Source organism: Copadichromis virginalis, linkage group LG19, assembly GCF_057382275.1.
Source record: "Copadichromis virginalis isolate Kocher_CV1m ecotype Utaka linkage group LG19, C_Virginalis_male_GT1.1, whole genome shotgun sequence".
NCBI lineage: Eukaryota > Metazoa > Chordata > Actinopteri > Cichliformes > Cichlidae > Copadichromis > Copadichromis virginalis.
The window spans coordinates 26,527,493-26,545,362 of record NC_140636.1 but is presented as its reverse complement, the minus strand read 5'-3'; the positions used below and the strand labels follow the sequence as shown (position 1 = coordinate 26,545,362).

Here is a 17,870-nt window from a genome sequence, read left to right as displayed (position 1 = left end):
ACGACTGCGTGACTCCGGTGCGTTGTGTTACCACGTGATGGCGCCATTGACCCATCTGCTGTTCTGACTTTCTCAAGAGAGGTGTGGGCCTCTCCTTCTATTCCTGGCAGGCCCCACAAACACGCAAACTCAGTTTCCACCAAGCTGTAGTCCACTCCTCCACACAGAGCTAAAAAGCGCTGCATCTGCTCCGTGATTGTTGGCTGAACATGAGCCGGTTTCACTGCGTTAAGAGGGAAAAGGTCTGATGTGTGCAGGATCTCGTTTTTACACAAAAATTCTCTGTTTTAGTCCATTTAAACCCTGGTGGTGCTGATGGAGATGGAAATTCTGATCTATATTCTGGTTTTGATGCGCATATACGTCTCAGTGGTTATATAGCAACCATTTCCTTCCTGCTTATTATAAACACAGGAGAGCTATTTATATCTCACACAGAATACCGCATTGGCCTCGTTTCCAGAGACCAGTGAAATTATGCTGATGCCTATACATTTCCCTTTCATTTCCTCACCTTTCTCATCTCCCCCTTTTCTCCCTTTGCTGGCTCTCTCTTCCCTCTTCATTTTTCTCTCTTCCATTTCAGACCCCGTGCTTCCCTCCCTCCCTCTCCATCCTGTGTGTGAGGAAGCAGCATAGGTTACACTGGATTCAAGCAATACTTTTCATTTTCTAAGAAATCCGCGGTGGAAGCCCATGAGTCACCACTTAAAGATGTTCACAGGCCGACAGGTGGCATCCACCCACCCACACCTTTTTTTGTCGTATGCCACGTGTACTCCTGCAGCCTAATCTTAGACCCAAACGGAAACACAGACTTTCCCAGGGTGTCTCATGTGTTTCATTTTTATGTGTGTATTCGGACACGATAATTGTCTAATTAAGACCCAGCAGAGGGGTTGCCACACTGGCCTTCATGGGGAATGACATGTTTTTTAATCCACCCCAGGAGCAGGATGGGAGACCCGCCTGTCGCCGCATCTCCGCCACCAGGGTCACACCACACTGATGCGACAACCACCGTCAACGTCACACTGTCTCCATAGCAACCGTGCCGGGCACAGCATCTCCGAGCAGATGTTGGAGGGTTAAGAGAGAATGAAAGAAAGAGTAGGGGGGAAGCCAGTATCTCTGTGTGATGAATTAATAAACTGTAAAGAGTCTGCATGTCATGCCAGCACGACATGGGTGAAAGAAGTCAACGATCCCGAGTTGGGAAAATAATTTAAATTATTATAGTAACATTTTAAAATTAAAAAATGAGAAAAAAGAACTATCAAAGAGAATCACTGAGAGTCGCTGAAAAGAAATAAACCCCTTCCAAAGTCATGCCAGCAGCAGAGCTTTTACATGAATGTTAGTCAACAAGCAGAGAAGATTGCTGTAACCTGTGATTTAATTAGCATCTACAATGTAACACAAACAGCAATATATTGTAGTAGGTTTTAACAGTAATGTACTGTAAATGGCAAAGGATTGTGGGAAAATATTGGCCCACTACTGTAAATGTAACTGAATAGTAAGTGTTTTAGTACTCTTAAATGAAAAATGAGGCATATGGAAGCCGTTTTTCTATTTGTATGTTAGATAAGATGGAAATATTGCACACAATGTTCTCCCTTTTAAATATCGTACATTTTACAGGGTAAACCCCCCTAAACTATATCCACATATGCTTCCTCAAGGAATATGCTGTATCGTATAATGCTTACACAGAGGGTTTCTACAGCATGCTTTTAATTCTTTCAGTTATTTCCTCTCTTATTTTGAAGGCTGCTTTATTTTTTCTCTGCCAAGTTTTTACTTCCTGTCTTTGCTCTTTCCCCTCCCTTTTGTATGTCCACCTGTTCCTTGTTACCCTGTTGCCCCTTATGTGTATTTATCCTGCGTGATTTCCCTAAGGCTTTGGACTGAAGTGGCTGACCATAATATCACTGATTTTCTAAGATCCACATCACTGCATGGATACAAACGGCAAGCAAAAGGTGAGAATGTTTAAAAAAATGACACGAAACACTCCTCAGTTCATATTTTTATTAAGAAAATCATTTTGCAGATTTGATTATTATTATCACCTCTCTCGCTCTCTCTCTCACACTCTCTCTATGTATATATATATATTTATATATATATATATTTATATATGTTAGTTTCAGTTATTCAGAGGATGCATCAGCACAGTATATTTTAATAGGAAGACTATTGCTAGAATAAATATCTATACATTATAATTAGTCAAATGAAAAAATCCCAACGAAAAAAAGAAGAACCAAAGAAAAATCATTTACAAAAACAATGAGAGCTTAAAAGAAATAACCCATTTACAAAACCAAAGCCATAAATGTTGCAGAGGAATTTATTTAAAAAATACAAAGATGATTCACAGTTTGTGTCCTTGTTCTCATGCTGGCTGGAACACCAATAGGGACCATGCAGGAATGAAGGGCCAGAGCGTCTCGATAGTACCAAACTACGTTACCCACAAAGTCTAGGCTAAATTCCCCGCCGTATACTGCTCATTAGGATCTGAGGCGATCAGATGAAATGTAAAGGGGTGAGCCTGAGTGATTGGCAGGAAGAGTGGGAGTTCTTTTGTATTTTGATCCTCCGGTACCGATTTCCTTTAGCTCCTGTGGCATGAAGCCCTGCTGGACAGGAGCACAACCTGCCCCTCGCTGGTAACAAAAAGCCTGGTGTGTCAGAAAACCACAGCTTTTCTTGAGTATAAAGGTTTAACTTAGTGCTCGTTCTCTAAGCTTCACATGGTCTGAGGTTTCCCTTGCAGCCACAGAAGAACAAATCCGAACCCCACTCCCTTTATTGTATGAGACTCCTCAGCAAGATGAACAGAAAGTACCCTGTGACCTCACTGGTGGCAAACAACTCAAGTAAACTTTACCTGGTCCTACACAACAATCTGTGCCACCAATGTAGTTATCTATGGAGGCCCAAACTATAGCTGTTACTAGGCAATAAGTATATTTGATGTCATAAAATAAGTGATCATACCAACAATATTAAGACTAAATGTGTAATTTAACCATGAAAATATCATCGTACAAGCAACATTTTAATGAAAATACCTGCAGCATTTTTTAATTAAATTTAAAATATCCACCAAGTTCCACAATTTCATGGTTCAATTACATCTTTCTGCATCCATTCGTATGATTATTCATTTTATAACTTATCATTTAGTCACCTTTAACATAGCTGGTCTCCATAGAGTTCCTCCTTTAAAGCCAGTGCTTCTCTTGCTACAGCATACAAAAAAAAAAAAAAAAGCCCAACGTAAAGCTTTCACATGAAGAAAACTTTAACTGTCCTACTTCTGATTGGAGGTTTTGACTATACAAAGAATGTGCAGGAGACTGCGCGCTCCCACCACGGCATCCTTTATCTGCACGCTCTCCCTTCGCTTCTCTGAAACCTTTGAACAATATTTACAGCTATCTACAATCAGATGCGAGGAGGGTTGGTTTTCAGTAAGTGCAAACATCAAGCAAAAACACACAGAATGAATATGAAAACGGCTCACAATTTATGCGGATTTATGCAGAAGTAACGCTAACAGAGGTACAACAGCGGAAAACAGCCAGAGAGCAAATGATGTTTCACTGACAAGGCCTGTGTGAATGTAATATGTGTGTATGTGTGTGTGTGCAACCGAGGGCATGCAGTCATTCTATTTCAGCTCCATGCCTGATTTATATACTAGTGTGTGTGCGTATAGGGGGTGTGTGTTGTGCAGGATGACTCATGCAGAATGTGTAGGCACTCTCCACGGGAAAGCTGCAAACATCTGACAGACACTTCATGAGATTGTACAACAGCAGCAACAACACAAGCACGCGCACATACACACCCGTGCAGGCCGGAGTGAATTAACGTGAAAACAATATATATAAATAAGGTGGATGAATGTGCATATACATGAATGCACTCCCGGTTAAACACACAGAACAGGGAATATGGTTCATGGATAAATGAGATGAGACACGCCATGGAGGGACAGGGGCAGAAGTGTCTGTCCTGATTCTTGCGAGCACTTAACTCACACAATCCACAAACTCAATAGCTCACACACTCCACAAGCACAACGTCTTCTTTCAACGGCTCCCACATGAAAGCTCGAACGATTCTTATACAGGCCACGGCTAGTGCAGTTGAACTTCATATATTTGCTCTATGTCTATTAATAGCACAGGCCCCTGTTGTCCATAGTGCTCTCTCACGCTGCCTCATTGTTGTTTTTCCTTCCCTGTTGTATCATATTCCATGCAGGAACATGAACAATGACAGTCTCCTGTTAACGTCAGCAGAACAGCAGCTTGCACAAACATGCGCACACAATCTGGCAACCAGACGTGTCAAGCTGATATCTATGCAGCGTGTGCACCACTGCCGGTGGCTTTGCGTCAGACCAGAAAAGAACTCGGTCTGAAAATCATTGCAGGCGATTTTTAAGGTTTTCTTTTTCAAATTTTAGCTCGTCAAATGGCCACAACCCGTAGATTGCACTCTATCTATATAGAGCAGGTTAAAAATAAATGAATTAATAAAAAAAAGAAAGAAAAGAAAGTGATTAAAATACAACTTATATATCTGTTTTACACATCTTGTTTTTGGAATTTAAACAGATTTTCAAAAAAGAAAATAAGAGAGTACAAGTGAGCATCCCTGGCATCTAACAAGTAAAGGGTATGTTTACAATATAAATGTTTGGGTTTAACAGGACCTCACATTAGTGCAAAGTACAACACAGTAATAACAACAGATTCATTCAGCTTTCAAAATAAACAGAAAAACAAAATTACAGCCTGGAGTGGAACTTTTAGTTACATATTCACATTTTGCTAGTGCTATCTGATTGATAGATCTGAAGAGTGGATGCGTCAAATACAATAGATCATGAGTATCGTTATTAAGCCGTATATTACAGTACATAGCAACACCAAACCTTCTACTGTAACAACATTTCCCAGAAAGACAGTGGGTACAGTATTTCTTTACATGGGTAACATCTTACTTGAAGCTCTTGTGAACATTTCGCTGAATTTCCATCTGCTTATCTACACGTCTGAAATCATTTTATAGTGGTTTGTGGGCATGAATGATAAAGGTAGGACATTTTACACGGTGCTTATGAATGAGGCGTCGCTGATTAATAAGCAAGTCTTCAAGTAAAATGTTACCCTAAAGTGCCCAGTTGTTGATCCTGCTGCACACATAAAGACAGAGAAGGAGACAGACGAGACTAGTTGCTGTGCTTATTCTCTTTTTTCTTCCTTTTTTCTTGAGAAATGAACACACAGTTAAAAGGGGTTATCATCTGTGTCTTTGGGTTTAACAGTACAGGAGCAGATTATCCGCCACGCTAATTGTTGTCAAAACCGCCTGAGAGATGGAGAAAAGCAGACAAATAATCTGACCCCTCATCGTCGTCCCACAACCTGTGATCCTGTGGGGGTGGTGTGGGGGTTGATGTTACATAACGTTTACGCTCTTTGTGTCCACAGCTAACCGGTCACATCACGATACCCTGTTGTTCAGCAGAACCACAACCTCATTGTGCCAAGAACCAGACAAAATAAAGCGCCATACATCAAGACAGAGAGCTACCTGTGACCATGCTACCTATGCAATCCATGTTCAGGACTGTTGAATGAAAGCTAAGGATGGAAACTGCACACAAATACAATAAAAGAACAAACAAAAAAATAGAATTAGATATGTTGGAAAAAAGTATTGTGCTTTTGGCTGCTCTGTATACACTGTGTACAATTTTAGAGGTCCTACATGAAAAAAAGGGGTATATATATTAAATATATATATATATGCACTTTGGACATACAGCACAACAGAGATAATTATTAATACACATGTAGGTGGAAACATGGCAAATAAAATTGTGTATGGTGATATAAAGTGCAATGTGAGGGCATTTAGGCTGAGTGAGCCCTGTTCTTCTTCATGTACTCAGTCAACGATGTTACTCAGATTGACTATCAGAGAGCTAAATGTGTGTGTGTTTCTTTTCTTTTTGCATGGATGCATCATGTGCGTGTTGTGTCTGCACATCTCTGTGACCCATTCTGTTTCCTGATGCCTGGAGTTACAGGTGATGAGTGTACGGAGATGCATCAGGGTGCACTGGACAATCTGCATGGAGCTTTAAAGATCCACCCTCCGCCTTTTCTCCCCTGTGTGCTTTTTGTTAAAGGAGATGTGTTTAAATGTAACTTTATAAGAGCATCATAAAGAAAACTAGAAAAAAAAAGGCAAAAAGAGAAACTCTCACATGAAAAGTGCCAAAGCAAACTGACATTCTCAGAACCAAAAGTTCTCTTTCATCTTACCAGCTTGGCAATGATTATCTAAGTGTATTAACCTCGTAGGCAAGGCAGACTCGTATTTCTGTTTCATGTTTCAATGAGAGTCCAGCTTCCTTTCAGCCAGAGTTATTCTACACTTGATGAGAGTCTTAAAAGGATTGTTGCGTCATATCAATGGCATGCGTGAAGCCCCTGCCGCTGGATGTTTCTCCACATCAGATGAGGACATTTCGAGGGTTCATAGATGACCTTTTACCATAAGCATTTGGGGGATAAACGCAAAGAAGTGTTTTTATATGACGATGGCTATTGAAAATTGAGCTTCAGAGCATCAAACTTGAGTCAACATCATATACTAGTTGGGGCTGAGGATGTGCAGACTGGATGGAATATATCTAAATATCCCATATTTATATACATCAAAGTCCTTGGGGTGTGGCTGGGTGATCTGTTTTTTTGCTGTGATGCTTCATGCTAGCAGTGTCAAACTTTTGAGTCCTCTTTGTACTAGCATGATAGACACCTCAGTCACTTACAACAGGGTCTCTACCAGATGAGTGAGCTTTGGAACTCGCTTACTTGTACATTACATTTCTCTACAGTCGATATAATAGAGGGTATGAAAAAGATGAGAAGGGTGAAGTGTGAGCTGAGCAGGGAGGTGCAGAAGTGAGAGAAGATATCTAAGATTTTGCACTGATCAGAAACCTCTTGCGTTTTTATGGACTTCTGGTCTTCGTGGTCAGTACTCTCACCCAAGTTCTCGAAGAGTGCTCCATCCAGGTTTTTGTGACACTTGGAGGATACAAAGTCCACACCCCTGCCATTTCTGTATTCATCTGTGTCACGCACTACTTGTCATCTCAATCCCACTCACCTGTTTCCCCGTTAAGGATGTGCATGGATTTATGCTCCGAACTGAAACGTTTCCTGTATGTAAGTTGTGTTTGTGAGGAGCGTGTCGATGATGAGAACCCCGCTGCCGTCAAAAACCTTGTTGCTCTGTATGATGCGTTTGGTGTCTGGCGTCCTCCTTCTTTACTTCTCCGTATTTCATCTCCCTCTCTCACCTCCACCTCCACCTCCCTTTCCTTTCCTCTCTTGGATTTTACATCACGCTGCATTTGCCCTTCAGTCTCTCGGCACGGGATTGCTTCCCAGAGCGCTTGCCGTCGATGTTGAGGCTCATGTTCCTCTTCTTGTCCAGGTTTAGCAGCTCTTGAAAGAGCTCGGTTACGTTGTGGTTGGTCTTAGCTGATGTCTCCATGAAGGCGCACTTCCACTGGTTGGCCTGGGCCTCTCCGTCCTTGGTTTCCACCTCTCGCTGGGTCTCATCACTTTTATTTCCCACAAGCATGATTGGGATAGCCTCAACATTGCCCTTTATAGCCAGGACCTGCAAAGGCAAGCAAATGGATTTGATTTGTTATTTTCTGGGAATTTTGCTTGTAGTTTTAGCACCCAAAGAGAATACATCATTACAAATGAAAGCATTTGTGGTTTAGACATCACCAGTGACAAAGTTGAGGAACTAATGCAATACAGATTACCCCAGACAGCATCATTACTTTTGCTCTTTATATTTAGTACAATGCAGAAAAACGTTTCAGTATAAAAGCCCAGCGCGATTAAACAAGCTCAGCCATCCAAAGACACACAAACACTCCTCACCTGTTGGTAAATGGGTTTGAGCTCCTCCAGGGACTGTCTGCTTGTGATCGAGTAGACCAGGATGAAGGCGTGGCCTTTAGAGATGGAAAGGCGCTGCATGGCAGGGAACTGGTGACTGCCTGTTGTGTCTGTGATCTGGAGGGTGCACACGCTCTTGTCACAGCTGATCACCTGGCGATAGGTGTCCTCCACCGTGGGGATGTAGGTGTCCCTGAATGTGCCTTTCACAAAGCGCAGAACCAGGGAGCTCTTCCCCACTCCCCCAGCACCGAACACCACCACACGATAGTCGTTGCTCTGTTCTGGCATTCTGTCCCCTCGGGTTTAAGATAGTCTTACACCTATGAGATTAGGAAAGGGAACATGAGAAGATAAGATTCTAAGAGAAAATCTGGAGCTTTTGTTTAATGAAGCAGAACAAGAGGAGTATATGCTGGCAGAACTTAACCTCAGGCCAGTGGGTTTTAAAACACTCCATCTTTCGTGGTCTGACTATGAGCCAGAATACAAATTAGAAAAGATGAGTTTGGTAATGATCCAAGTGTTTCACCTCATGCAGACATTTCCCTAATCAATACCCTTCGCATAGTCACGGTTCTTCAGTTTCAGCCCCAAAAACAATCCCGCATTTTCTAATTAATCATCAAGCCAACATAGAAGCCTCAAAGAACAAAACACTGCGCATGGCTAACACCGATCACTGTGCCTACCACTAATATGGATCCAAACAGAGTGAGTCAGAGCAACTAAAGCCATCGTAGGGTCTACCTACCTTACAAATTAAGCAGCTCGAGGCAACTGTTGTTGTGATTTGGTGCTGTACAAATACAAGTGAATTGAATTAAAAGTAAAAAGATGAAAACCAGTTGTGTGTGAAGGGTAAACACAGAAATCTATTTGAGAAAATAGATGGACTATTGGATTTGAATTCACCAGTTGGCTAAACACATCACAAAGGCATACTGATTCACGCCAAACTGGCTTCAGCGTTACACCTGTCAGTGTTACATTTGCAGCTTTGCTGCTGCAAGTGGCCAGTGCTTGTTAGGTTGTTTTATTGGTATTAAAAATTTGAAAAGAGTCCAGGTTTAGTGTTTGCTTTACAAAACAACACAAAGCTCAGGGCTTTAAAGAAAGTGTTGCATTGCATAATTCACAGCAGATTTCATCCTCGGTCATCAAACTAAAAATGCTAAATCCACACTGTGTGATATCAGATTATATATATCAGGTAATAAAGATAACATGCAAATGAACACAACTAACTGAAAAAGCCCAGTTTGTAGACAGCAGCAGCACAGCGCTGTGAAAGACTCTACAATTAATCACTCCTAACATTACCTGCTGCAGCTCATGCATATGCATCTAAACAATGTCCTCGCACAGAATCTACTGCTATCTTTGTGAGAGCTTGCGCTGTCTGCACATGATTGCACATCGTATCTGTTGCATTATTTATCCGCTTTGGTGCTAAACGTGCTTTAATGTTCCGTAATAAGATATTCTATCAGCTGTGATCATGCTGCTCTCTAAGCTGCAGTCATAATGAAAACAGTAAATCGACATCAATACCATATGGAATAAGTGGATTTCTGTCATGCTTGCACTGCAGGAACCCACTATTGATGGCAGGGTGCCTGTAATTGCTTTGCTGGGTTCTAGATAATATCAGTCCACGAGTTTGAAATAAATGAGGATTTGGGGAGTGCCTCTTGAATTTTATAGACCGTCTCTCAGCTGTAAGCATGTGTGATGTATAAGACTGCTTCATAGCTTGCTGAGAACACCACCACAGTTTAATTTTCAGGTGAGCCTGTGGCTACTGTTTTACTCGGGTCTGGAAGAAGCAGAAAATCTTCCCTAATGGCTCTCTTGATATTTCAGAAGGGTGATAAACTTGAAACTGCATTTTTTAGATAGAGGGATGCATGACTGAAGTTTAACCTCTTGGGACTTCAAGTCTGTCGTATTTCTCTTTCAGACCGTGGCTGCGGTAATGAAAACATGTGCAGTGAGGGTCATGTTAACCTTTACAACTCTTAAGTGCAACATAACTACAAGGCGCTGCTGTAAAATTGCCAGAAACAATAGTCATCTACAGTGCCTTACTCTTAGCTTTAATGAGGCAGTCAGCGATGAAAAAAAGGTAACACTTTAAAAATTGCCATGTAGCTGTCAAAGCTGCACAGTGATTTTTGCTTAACCTGCTTAATTACAGACACACACCTAAGCAGGAATGATGCCTCAACATAGTTTAAAAAGCCAATTTCTAAGTGAATTTATTTTGGCCTTCTTGGATGTAATTTGGCATCTAGAGAGGATTAATTGTTTATTACAGTTAATTCTTGAGACAATGCTGCCGTCTTTAAAGCTGCTACAGTTTATATTTCTCCTACTGGTGGTTAAAATGGCTGTTTATACAACACACAACTCTGCAGTCCATCTCAGATCTGCAAAGCATTTTGGCATCTTCATCTATCTTTTAACTCATTATGTAAAACTGGCATGAGTGTTGCAGTACAGTCTGGCTTCCTGCTCTAATCTGTGCAGTATGTGGTGGCAGCAGGCACCAAATGGCAGACTGACAATGTTCGCACCTATCTGGTGAACACAGTGGAGCATTTAGCTCCTGGGGGAATCTGATATTTCCCTCTGGAGCTGGTAGAGACCAAAACAAAAACAGTGTAAATATTTGACTTGCATTTGACTTTGCTTTGTTTTCATTTTGTTTTGCTGCCTCCAAGAGGCCCGAAACAGAAAACACCCCAGAAACAAGCCAACGGTTTAACACAAACACGTTACATAGAGCTAATCTCACAGTGCGTCGGAAATGCCATTTAAATACAGAACCAAGGAGTCATCTGCAAACTGTGGAATGATAATCAAAGTATACAGTTTGGTTAGTGCAGCAGTGTTTCTAGAGCTCAGCAACGTGAAGAGTATAGTATTATAATTACAGGGAGAAAATATGGTGACTGCTGCAAAAATAGGACCCAAGTTACTAGTTTCTGGTAATAAACCAGATCTAGTTTTAATGAAATACTGCAGCAAACACCATCACAAAAATCCACAAAGATCCACACTCAGCCACCTATCTAGACAAAGCCACACAGACTGGTATGATGTCTTTGATTTGAAGCTGATATATCAGTGCATCTGATACATGCATGCTCTGATAAACTCTTAAATATTCTCTTTACTTATCCGCAACTTTAGCCTTTCTTTGAGCTGCTACCTAAACTTCCTCTTGCTGATCTGTCACTCCCCAGGTCTCCATGGTGTTTGATCAATAAACTAAAGCCGCTCCGGTTGTAATCGATGGGGCCCAGTCTCTGTGGGCCCCGTCAGTCTGTTGTCCTGCCGCGGTTGGTGTCTGTTTGGTTTCTTTGGATGTGGATTTTAGCTCTGTGACAAAGATCCTGCTCATCAAAACCTCCCCCACTTTTCACCTGAGCTATAATTATCTCTCTCCCTCCCTCTGTCAGCAACTATAACTACACACACAGGTGCAACCTCACAGTGGCACACATACTGTACTTCCGCTCCTTCACCATTTGTCCTTGATACCAGGCTTTTGAGATTTATGACACTCTTCCCAAACGCAAGTAGTCTCTCTCCTTTCCCCCATCCTCTTCTCTGGTTTTATTTGAAATGAGAGGACTGCAGTTCTTTAATGAATTAATGGTATACTATAAATGCATCTGCATCAGTGCAGCCAAACTCCATTAGCAGATAGCATTTGGCACAGACCAAGGAGGCCTCTGCTCTTCTCCGCCAGAAAATAGCTGCAACGCAGCCTTCTCCACTCGTTTATTTCACAGAGCGAGCAAGGAAATGTCACCTTTAACAAAAATATGCACATAATTTCCCTCAAGAGAGCCACTTATGCAGCGGCACAAAGGAAGCGCATTAACCAACATCAAACACAATGCCATTCAACAGATCAAGAGCGTGATTAAATAGACACCCACAAAGCGGTCCCATGGTATCTTGTAGAGAAAGGATTTTAATCAGGCTGTGCATAGTGGAATGCTGAGAATACACCGCTATTTGGCAATGAGTGTTTTACAGGATCAACAGATTATCAGCCTGAAATATTTTGTCTTTTTCTGGCCACAGTGAAACCTACACAAAGTTTCTTAAGCTCTCAGCCTGTCAGTTGCTGTATGAATGCGTGTGTGCGTCATGTGTGTCTGCCTCTGTGCAGTGAAGCAGAAGATTCCCTGTTCTCGGTGCACACATCAGCTCAGGTCTTTTCAAAAGTGTGTATGTATGTGTGCGTTTTGCCACGGGATGTAATCTGTGCTCTTGGCGAGGCAATTTTTAGACACGGGTGTTTTCATTAGGTTTGAGCAGACAGTAGAGGTTCGATTTATAAATTTTGATTCAGTCTCACACATTCAGGCATGCCGTTGCCGCTTCTGCTTCGCCACACTCACACCTGCTAAAACACACACATGGAAAGCCTGCAGAATGTGTTTATCTTAGAGTCTCTGTTGGATTTCATTTACAGCTCTTGAATGTGAAAACTCATCTCCATAAGTTTCCTAAAAAGAGACTGACGAAGCTGCATATTTTTGTCACCTTTACTGTCCGTGTGTGCGTCTGTCGGAGTATGATGACGCACAGACAGGGCATCCATAGAAGTTAAAATATTATGTGTGGTGCTTTGCACAGAATTAAGAATATGCAGTTTTCTCTATTTACTTTCTGGATTATTATCCCCTGATACAGCTACTGTCCTTCCAGTGAATCCAAACACTGATTCTTCTGATTCTGTTGGATGAAAAAAGGCCACTTTAGTTAGATGACGGTGCATTTTTGAAGTTAGGAGACTAGGTTGGAGAATTCTGATATTAGCTGTTGAGAGTTAGATGAAAATAACAATACCTTTCTCAGGGTAAGCTACAGCCAGAAGCCAGTTTGCTCAGCACAAAGACTGAAAATGAGAGAAGACAGTTAGCCTGACTCCATCTAAGTTTGGAGAGTTATTCGGCCAAGCCAAGAAAAAAAGGCTTACGTAGTTTTTGTGCAATTTACACAAACATAGTAAATTTTGTGACCTCCGGCAAAAGCCAGGCTTGCAGTTTGCTCTGCTTGTAGGCTTTGTTTTAAATGAACTGCCTCCTGGCTCCAGTTTTATATTCAATGGACACTTCTAAGTTTGGCATTAATGTTCCTATCTAGTTCTTGTCAGGAAAGCAAGTAAGTAGTTCCCCGTATGAAAGTATGTGGTTGTAAAAAACTTTTACTGTCCAAGTGAAAATTTGTTTTAACCCCGTAATGCCTGAACCATGAAATAATTGCCAAAAATTTCTGTCTGACCCCCCCCCCAAAACAAAACCAAGTTATTGAACAGTTATTGAACTGTCTGACATATATGTGGATTTTAATTTGTGTTGATGTCCTTACATTTGGCACTTTGTGTAATTTATTGCTTATAAAATTATTGTGCAATTTATGCATATTTTTCAGGGGGGAAAAAAACTCACAAAAACTCATGTATCACAAATGATACAGATGGTAATTGATAAAGTTCAGTTTAGACTCAATGTAAATGATTTATGTATGACTACAGGTATCACCCCTGTCAGTCTATACTGTGACTGGGCAGACGGCACCGTTCGTGCATGGAGCGTGTGTGCTACACTGTCCAAGAGATTGAACGCCCTGTGGTCTTGGCTTAGTAGCTAATCATTGAGCTTAACCTCCTCTGTGCTTGTGGCCAGCTCTGCATTGACCCAATTCCCAGGACTTAAGTTACCAGCAGTCTCTGTATAAGACTACACGTACCCTGAGGCCCTCTGATATCCCCGGAGCATCTGTTTGATTCAGTGTGAACTGACACTAACATAGAGCCACGGGAACATCAGCTCAGCCACAAAACTGTAAAGGTCTGCCTGTGTGTAGTTCAAAAAGGACTCATCAGAGCACCCAAATTTCTCACCTTGGCATAAGTTCATCAAGGTGGGGTGCACTGTACAGACCTGTTCTGAGTGAGTAGGAAAGGAAATAAAAATGCTCAGATGCTTTATTACCGACCAACATGACTACTTTAACTATCCAAAGTCAGAATATCATTAGAAGAAGTCATTAAAATAACCCTAGATTTCACAGAAACATTTAAAATACAAATAATGAAAAACATTTTTTCAGAAGTTTTAAGAAAACACATATACACTTACAATGTCTGGATTATTGCACATAGCAGTTTTATGGCGATAGCCTCACACATAAGCCAAAGAGCTTTGCATTTTGAGAGATGATAAGCATTCATTTAAGCTGCCATACTACTATGACTGATTTGGTAATGGTTGTGATTAACATAAACACCCCTCTACCTGCACTTTCTCCTTAATATATCTAAATGTGCACTTTTAAAAAGAATTTAAGAGGAAAATGTTTCCCTCTCAGGGTGATTCATTCCTGAGCTGTAACCAGCATTTGTAATCTTAATCATGCTGTTGCTATGCAGCACTTTTACACACATTTCTGTGTAATTAGTCTTTGAGTGTTTACTTGCGCTGAGTATTAGTGTGACCGGGGGAACCCATGGATTGCTCCGTCTGGCCTCTTTGTAAAACCCTGTTAATACATCAGCCTGGCAATCTGGGAGACACACAGGCACCTGGCTAATCGCACAGCAATTCAGCCGAGGAAAAAATAAAGAAACTGAGATTCTGACTCTGTGACAAAACACTTAAGCTCGTTTTCAAAGCTGCCATAATGTGCACAGGTTTATTTTTTTCAAGAAAGACTATTTTTAGACACAGTAAAGGCCCTGACCTGACTGAAGCACTAACTGCAGACCGGTGGAGTGTGCTGCAGAATCCTGCCTGCAGTGACAGATGGTGACAGGGTTGGTAGTTTTGGATTGGCTCCATGGTTTCTACTGGCAAGATCAACCGAACATAGTTTTTTCCCCCTTTTCTTTCTCTTTTTTATAAGTAGCTGATCCAGGTTTGATAACAACGCAGATGGTTAAAGGAGGAAACAACACAGGCTTTCCAGTCCAGACTGCTTGTGATGCTGACATGACGCAGTTGAGATTATAAGAAACTGACCTTTAACTTTTCCTCATCTAAAACCTCAAATTGTAGAAAAATATATGTCTTTTTAGGAGCGTTGAAGATGGATGGCATTGAAAGGCTGATATGTGAGAAAAAAGTGTAATCAAAATATTGGTTATACTACAGGTTGCAGTGTGCTTAAATGACCATGGCAGCTATTCTGGGCCATGATTAGTTATTCACAAGACTCAGGCAGTTCTGCTTAATGATATTAATAAGTAAGACAATATAAATCTTTTAGCTGAGCTTATGCTTTCAGAAGAGCTAAAATGCTTTAGCATTGATCTTTTCCAATATTAAAGAAGATACTATGCCATATATAGTTCAGAGGTACTCAGCGGGGATGGTGCATTTGACCAGACTTGTGCTGTCAAAGCAACAGACAGACTATAAATGAGCAGGTGAAGATAAAGCCTCTGCTGCCACGTTTTCTTTCATAATATGGCGCTTGCTGATTTCTCAATGAAGCTTCAAATGTTATATTTTATAGATTTTTTCTAGTTTCATGTAATGACCATTTCATAAAATGGTAAATTTAAGGCACCACAGAAGGGTTCAAATGTGATGAAAAAGATGCCTAAAATGATTCATAATTGATCTTTTAATTAGCTGTAAACTGTTCACTGAGCATACATATGCTTTCTGAAAAACTAGTTCAAATTCTCACTGTTTCATTCACTGACAAATGGCAGTCATCCAGCACACAGCAACCACACACAGGCTCCAGTCCATGGATGAAACATTACACAATAGTAGTAGAGAGGGGTTTTTTTTCTGAATAAACTTTCTTTACTCAGATTTTATCAGCTAACAACCTTCCTGTCATCCAGTTGTTTCTGGATCTTTTAGGTTTTTATGGATTTTTTTTCACATTAGACTTGTGTTTTTACTGGTCCTTTATCATCATCATCATCACCACTGAGTATCCACTCCCATACTCATCTCAAACATCATCACCTTCATAAACTCGCTTTGGTTTTGCTTGTTACCACTGAATCACTTCTTTGTCCTGTTTCAGCAGAGAGACATGTTCTTATGCAACTGAACCGTGGCCATTCAAGAGAGACAGACAGGCAGGCAGACAGGCAGGACACTCCCCCTACATGTCCACTTTTCCTCCAATGCTTTAATGCAGTCTGCATCTCTAACTACTCTCAACCACACACTTTAAAGCTTACTCACAGGATTTACTGCCATACATCTCTGCTCTCCTCTCCATCTCTCTCTCACACACACACACATACAATCATGACTGGCAGTGTTAAACTCATACAGGAAGTTCACATATATGCGTGCGAGCACGCACACACGCGCCGGCGCACGGGGGACCTAAATGATTCACAGCTCCTTTACATTTCACGGTGGATCTCCTTTCCAGTCTTGAAACCCACAACTAAGATCACAGATCCAGGGGGGAGCACAAATGCAGATGGAGGATTAACTGTAGCATTTGCCACAGAAATCGAGCTTTATTCGTCACGCTGGCGTCATTAGTGTATGTGCATTAATGTTGACGTGCATTCTCCGCCTCGATTGTAGTCAGGAAGCGGTGGCGGGAGAGGGCTTGCCGTGGTTCCGCAGATTTGTGCGCAACGCCATTACAGACCACCCTACTCTGCGTGGTTCATTCATAAATACCGGAGGATCGCCATCTCGCAGTGCTGCCATCATTTCGCAGTCGCAGCGAGCCCCCTCCTCCCAACCCTCTCCCTCTCACCTCCCTTACTCCTCAAAGCAATATGACAACCCCAATACCTTCATATATTTGCCCTCCCTCTCCATCTCCCTCTCCTGCTTACTGCCAATATGGCTGTACGAGGATACAGGCAGTAGTGGGCAACTGACACGACCGAGGTTAGCGAGCAGAAATGTAACTTGTGATACAACAGCGGCGAGATGGATGCAGAAAGTGAGATTTGCTGTCCCGGGTTGGCCGTGAGCAGCAGGAATCGTGTGCGCATAACAGCCAGCCAGCCAGAAGGACCGCGGTTACGCCACTGAATACCAACATCTGATCTCTATGTAAGATGTGGAGGCTGAGGAGCATTTCGATACCTGATCGTGAAGAACGGCTCCGCTTCTGGCTCGTCCTTGGTTCGGAAGGATGAAAGACAAACGCCGAAAGCGTCTTAGAGCATTTTACTCGTTTCATGTAGAGCTCATGTCGTCCGATTCCCAACACCACCACAGCAGACTCTCTCTCTCCCTCTCTCTATTTCTTTCTCTGTCAGTCTCTCCCTCTCTCTTTCTCGCACATAGGACGTGGGAGGTGCTATGCTCTCTCCCTTTTCTATCCACACTTGATTTTCTTTCGGTTCATACACTTCCTAGTGGTTGGATGCCAGCAAAATAAGTTATTTTAAAACGTCTTCCTCTTAAAAATATTCTGTGAAGGCTGGATGTGTGGGAATCTGATTAAATGTAATCAACCACCTGCCCCCCAAAATGGAAAGAAATTGCACTGAAATATATGAATAAAGAATATATCACTGCATAGAGATACATATGGATCAATGCATATAATATATTTTTAATAGCTGGAGTGGTCACCAATAGACTCATTGGTGACCACTAAGCAACAAATCATATTTAAGTTAATGGGTGAAATGCAATTTATGGTCAAAAATATAAACCAACAAGGGCCCCATTTCTTTCAAAACGTCTCAGCCAGAGACAAATATATTGTAGCCTTCAGACATCCCCAGGGCCATGGCAGACTTGTGGCATTTCCCGTTGACTTGGGGCCGCATAAATGAAAAACTGCAGACTGCTGAAGTCCTGAGATGGAAATTGC

General features: G+C 41.7%; 1 protein-coding gene across 1 annotated transcript; it reads right to left on the bottom strand.

Annotated features, from left to right (window-relative positions):
- Nucleotides 1–2,019: 2,019 nt before the first annotated feature.
- diras1b (DIRAS family, GTP-binding RAS-like 1b) lies at nt 2,020–17,311 on the bottom strand. The gene is made up of 3 exons (XM_085440602.1): nt 17,132–17,311; nt 8,007–8,347; nt 2,020–7,731 (listed from the first exon to the last, which is right to left on the bottom strand). The coding sequence occupies exons 2-3, from the start codon at nt 8,313–8,315 to the stop codon at nt 7,444–7,446; spliced, it is 597 nt and encodes a 198-aa protein (XP_085296728.1). The 5' UTR covers nt 8,316–8,347; nt 17,132–17,311; the 3' UTR covers nt 2,020–7,443.
- Nucleotides 17,312–17,870: the final 559 nt, after the last annotated feature.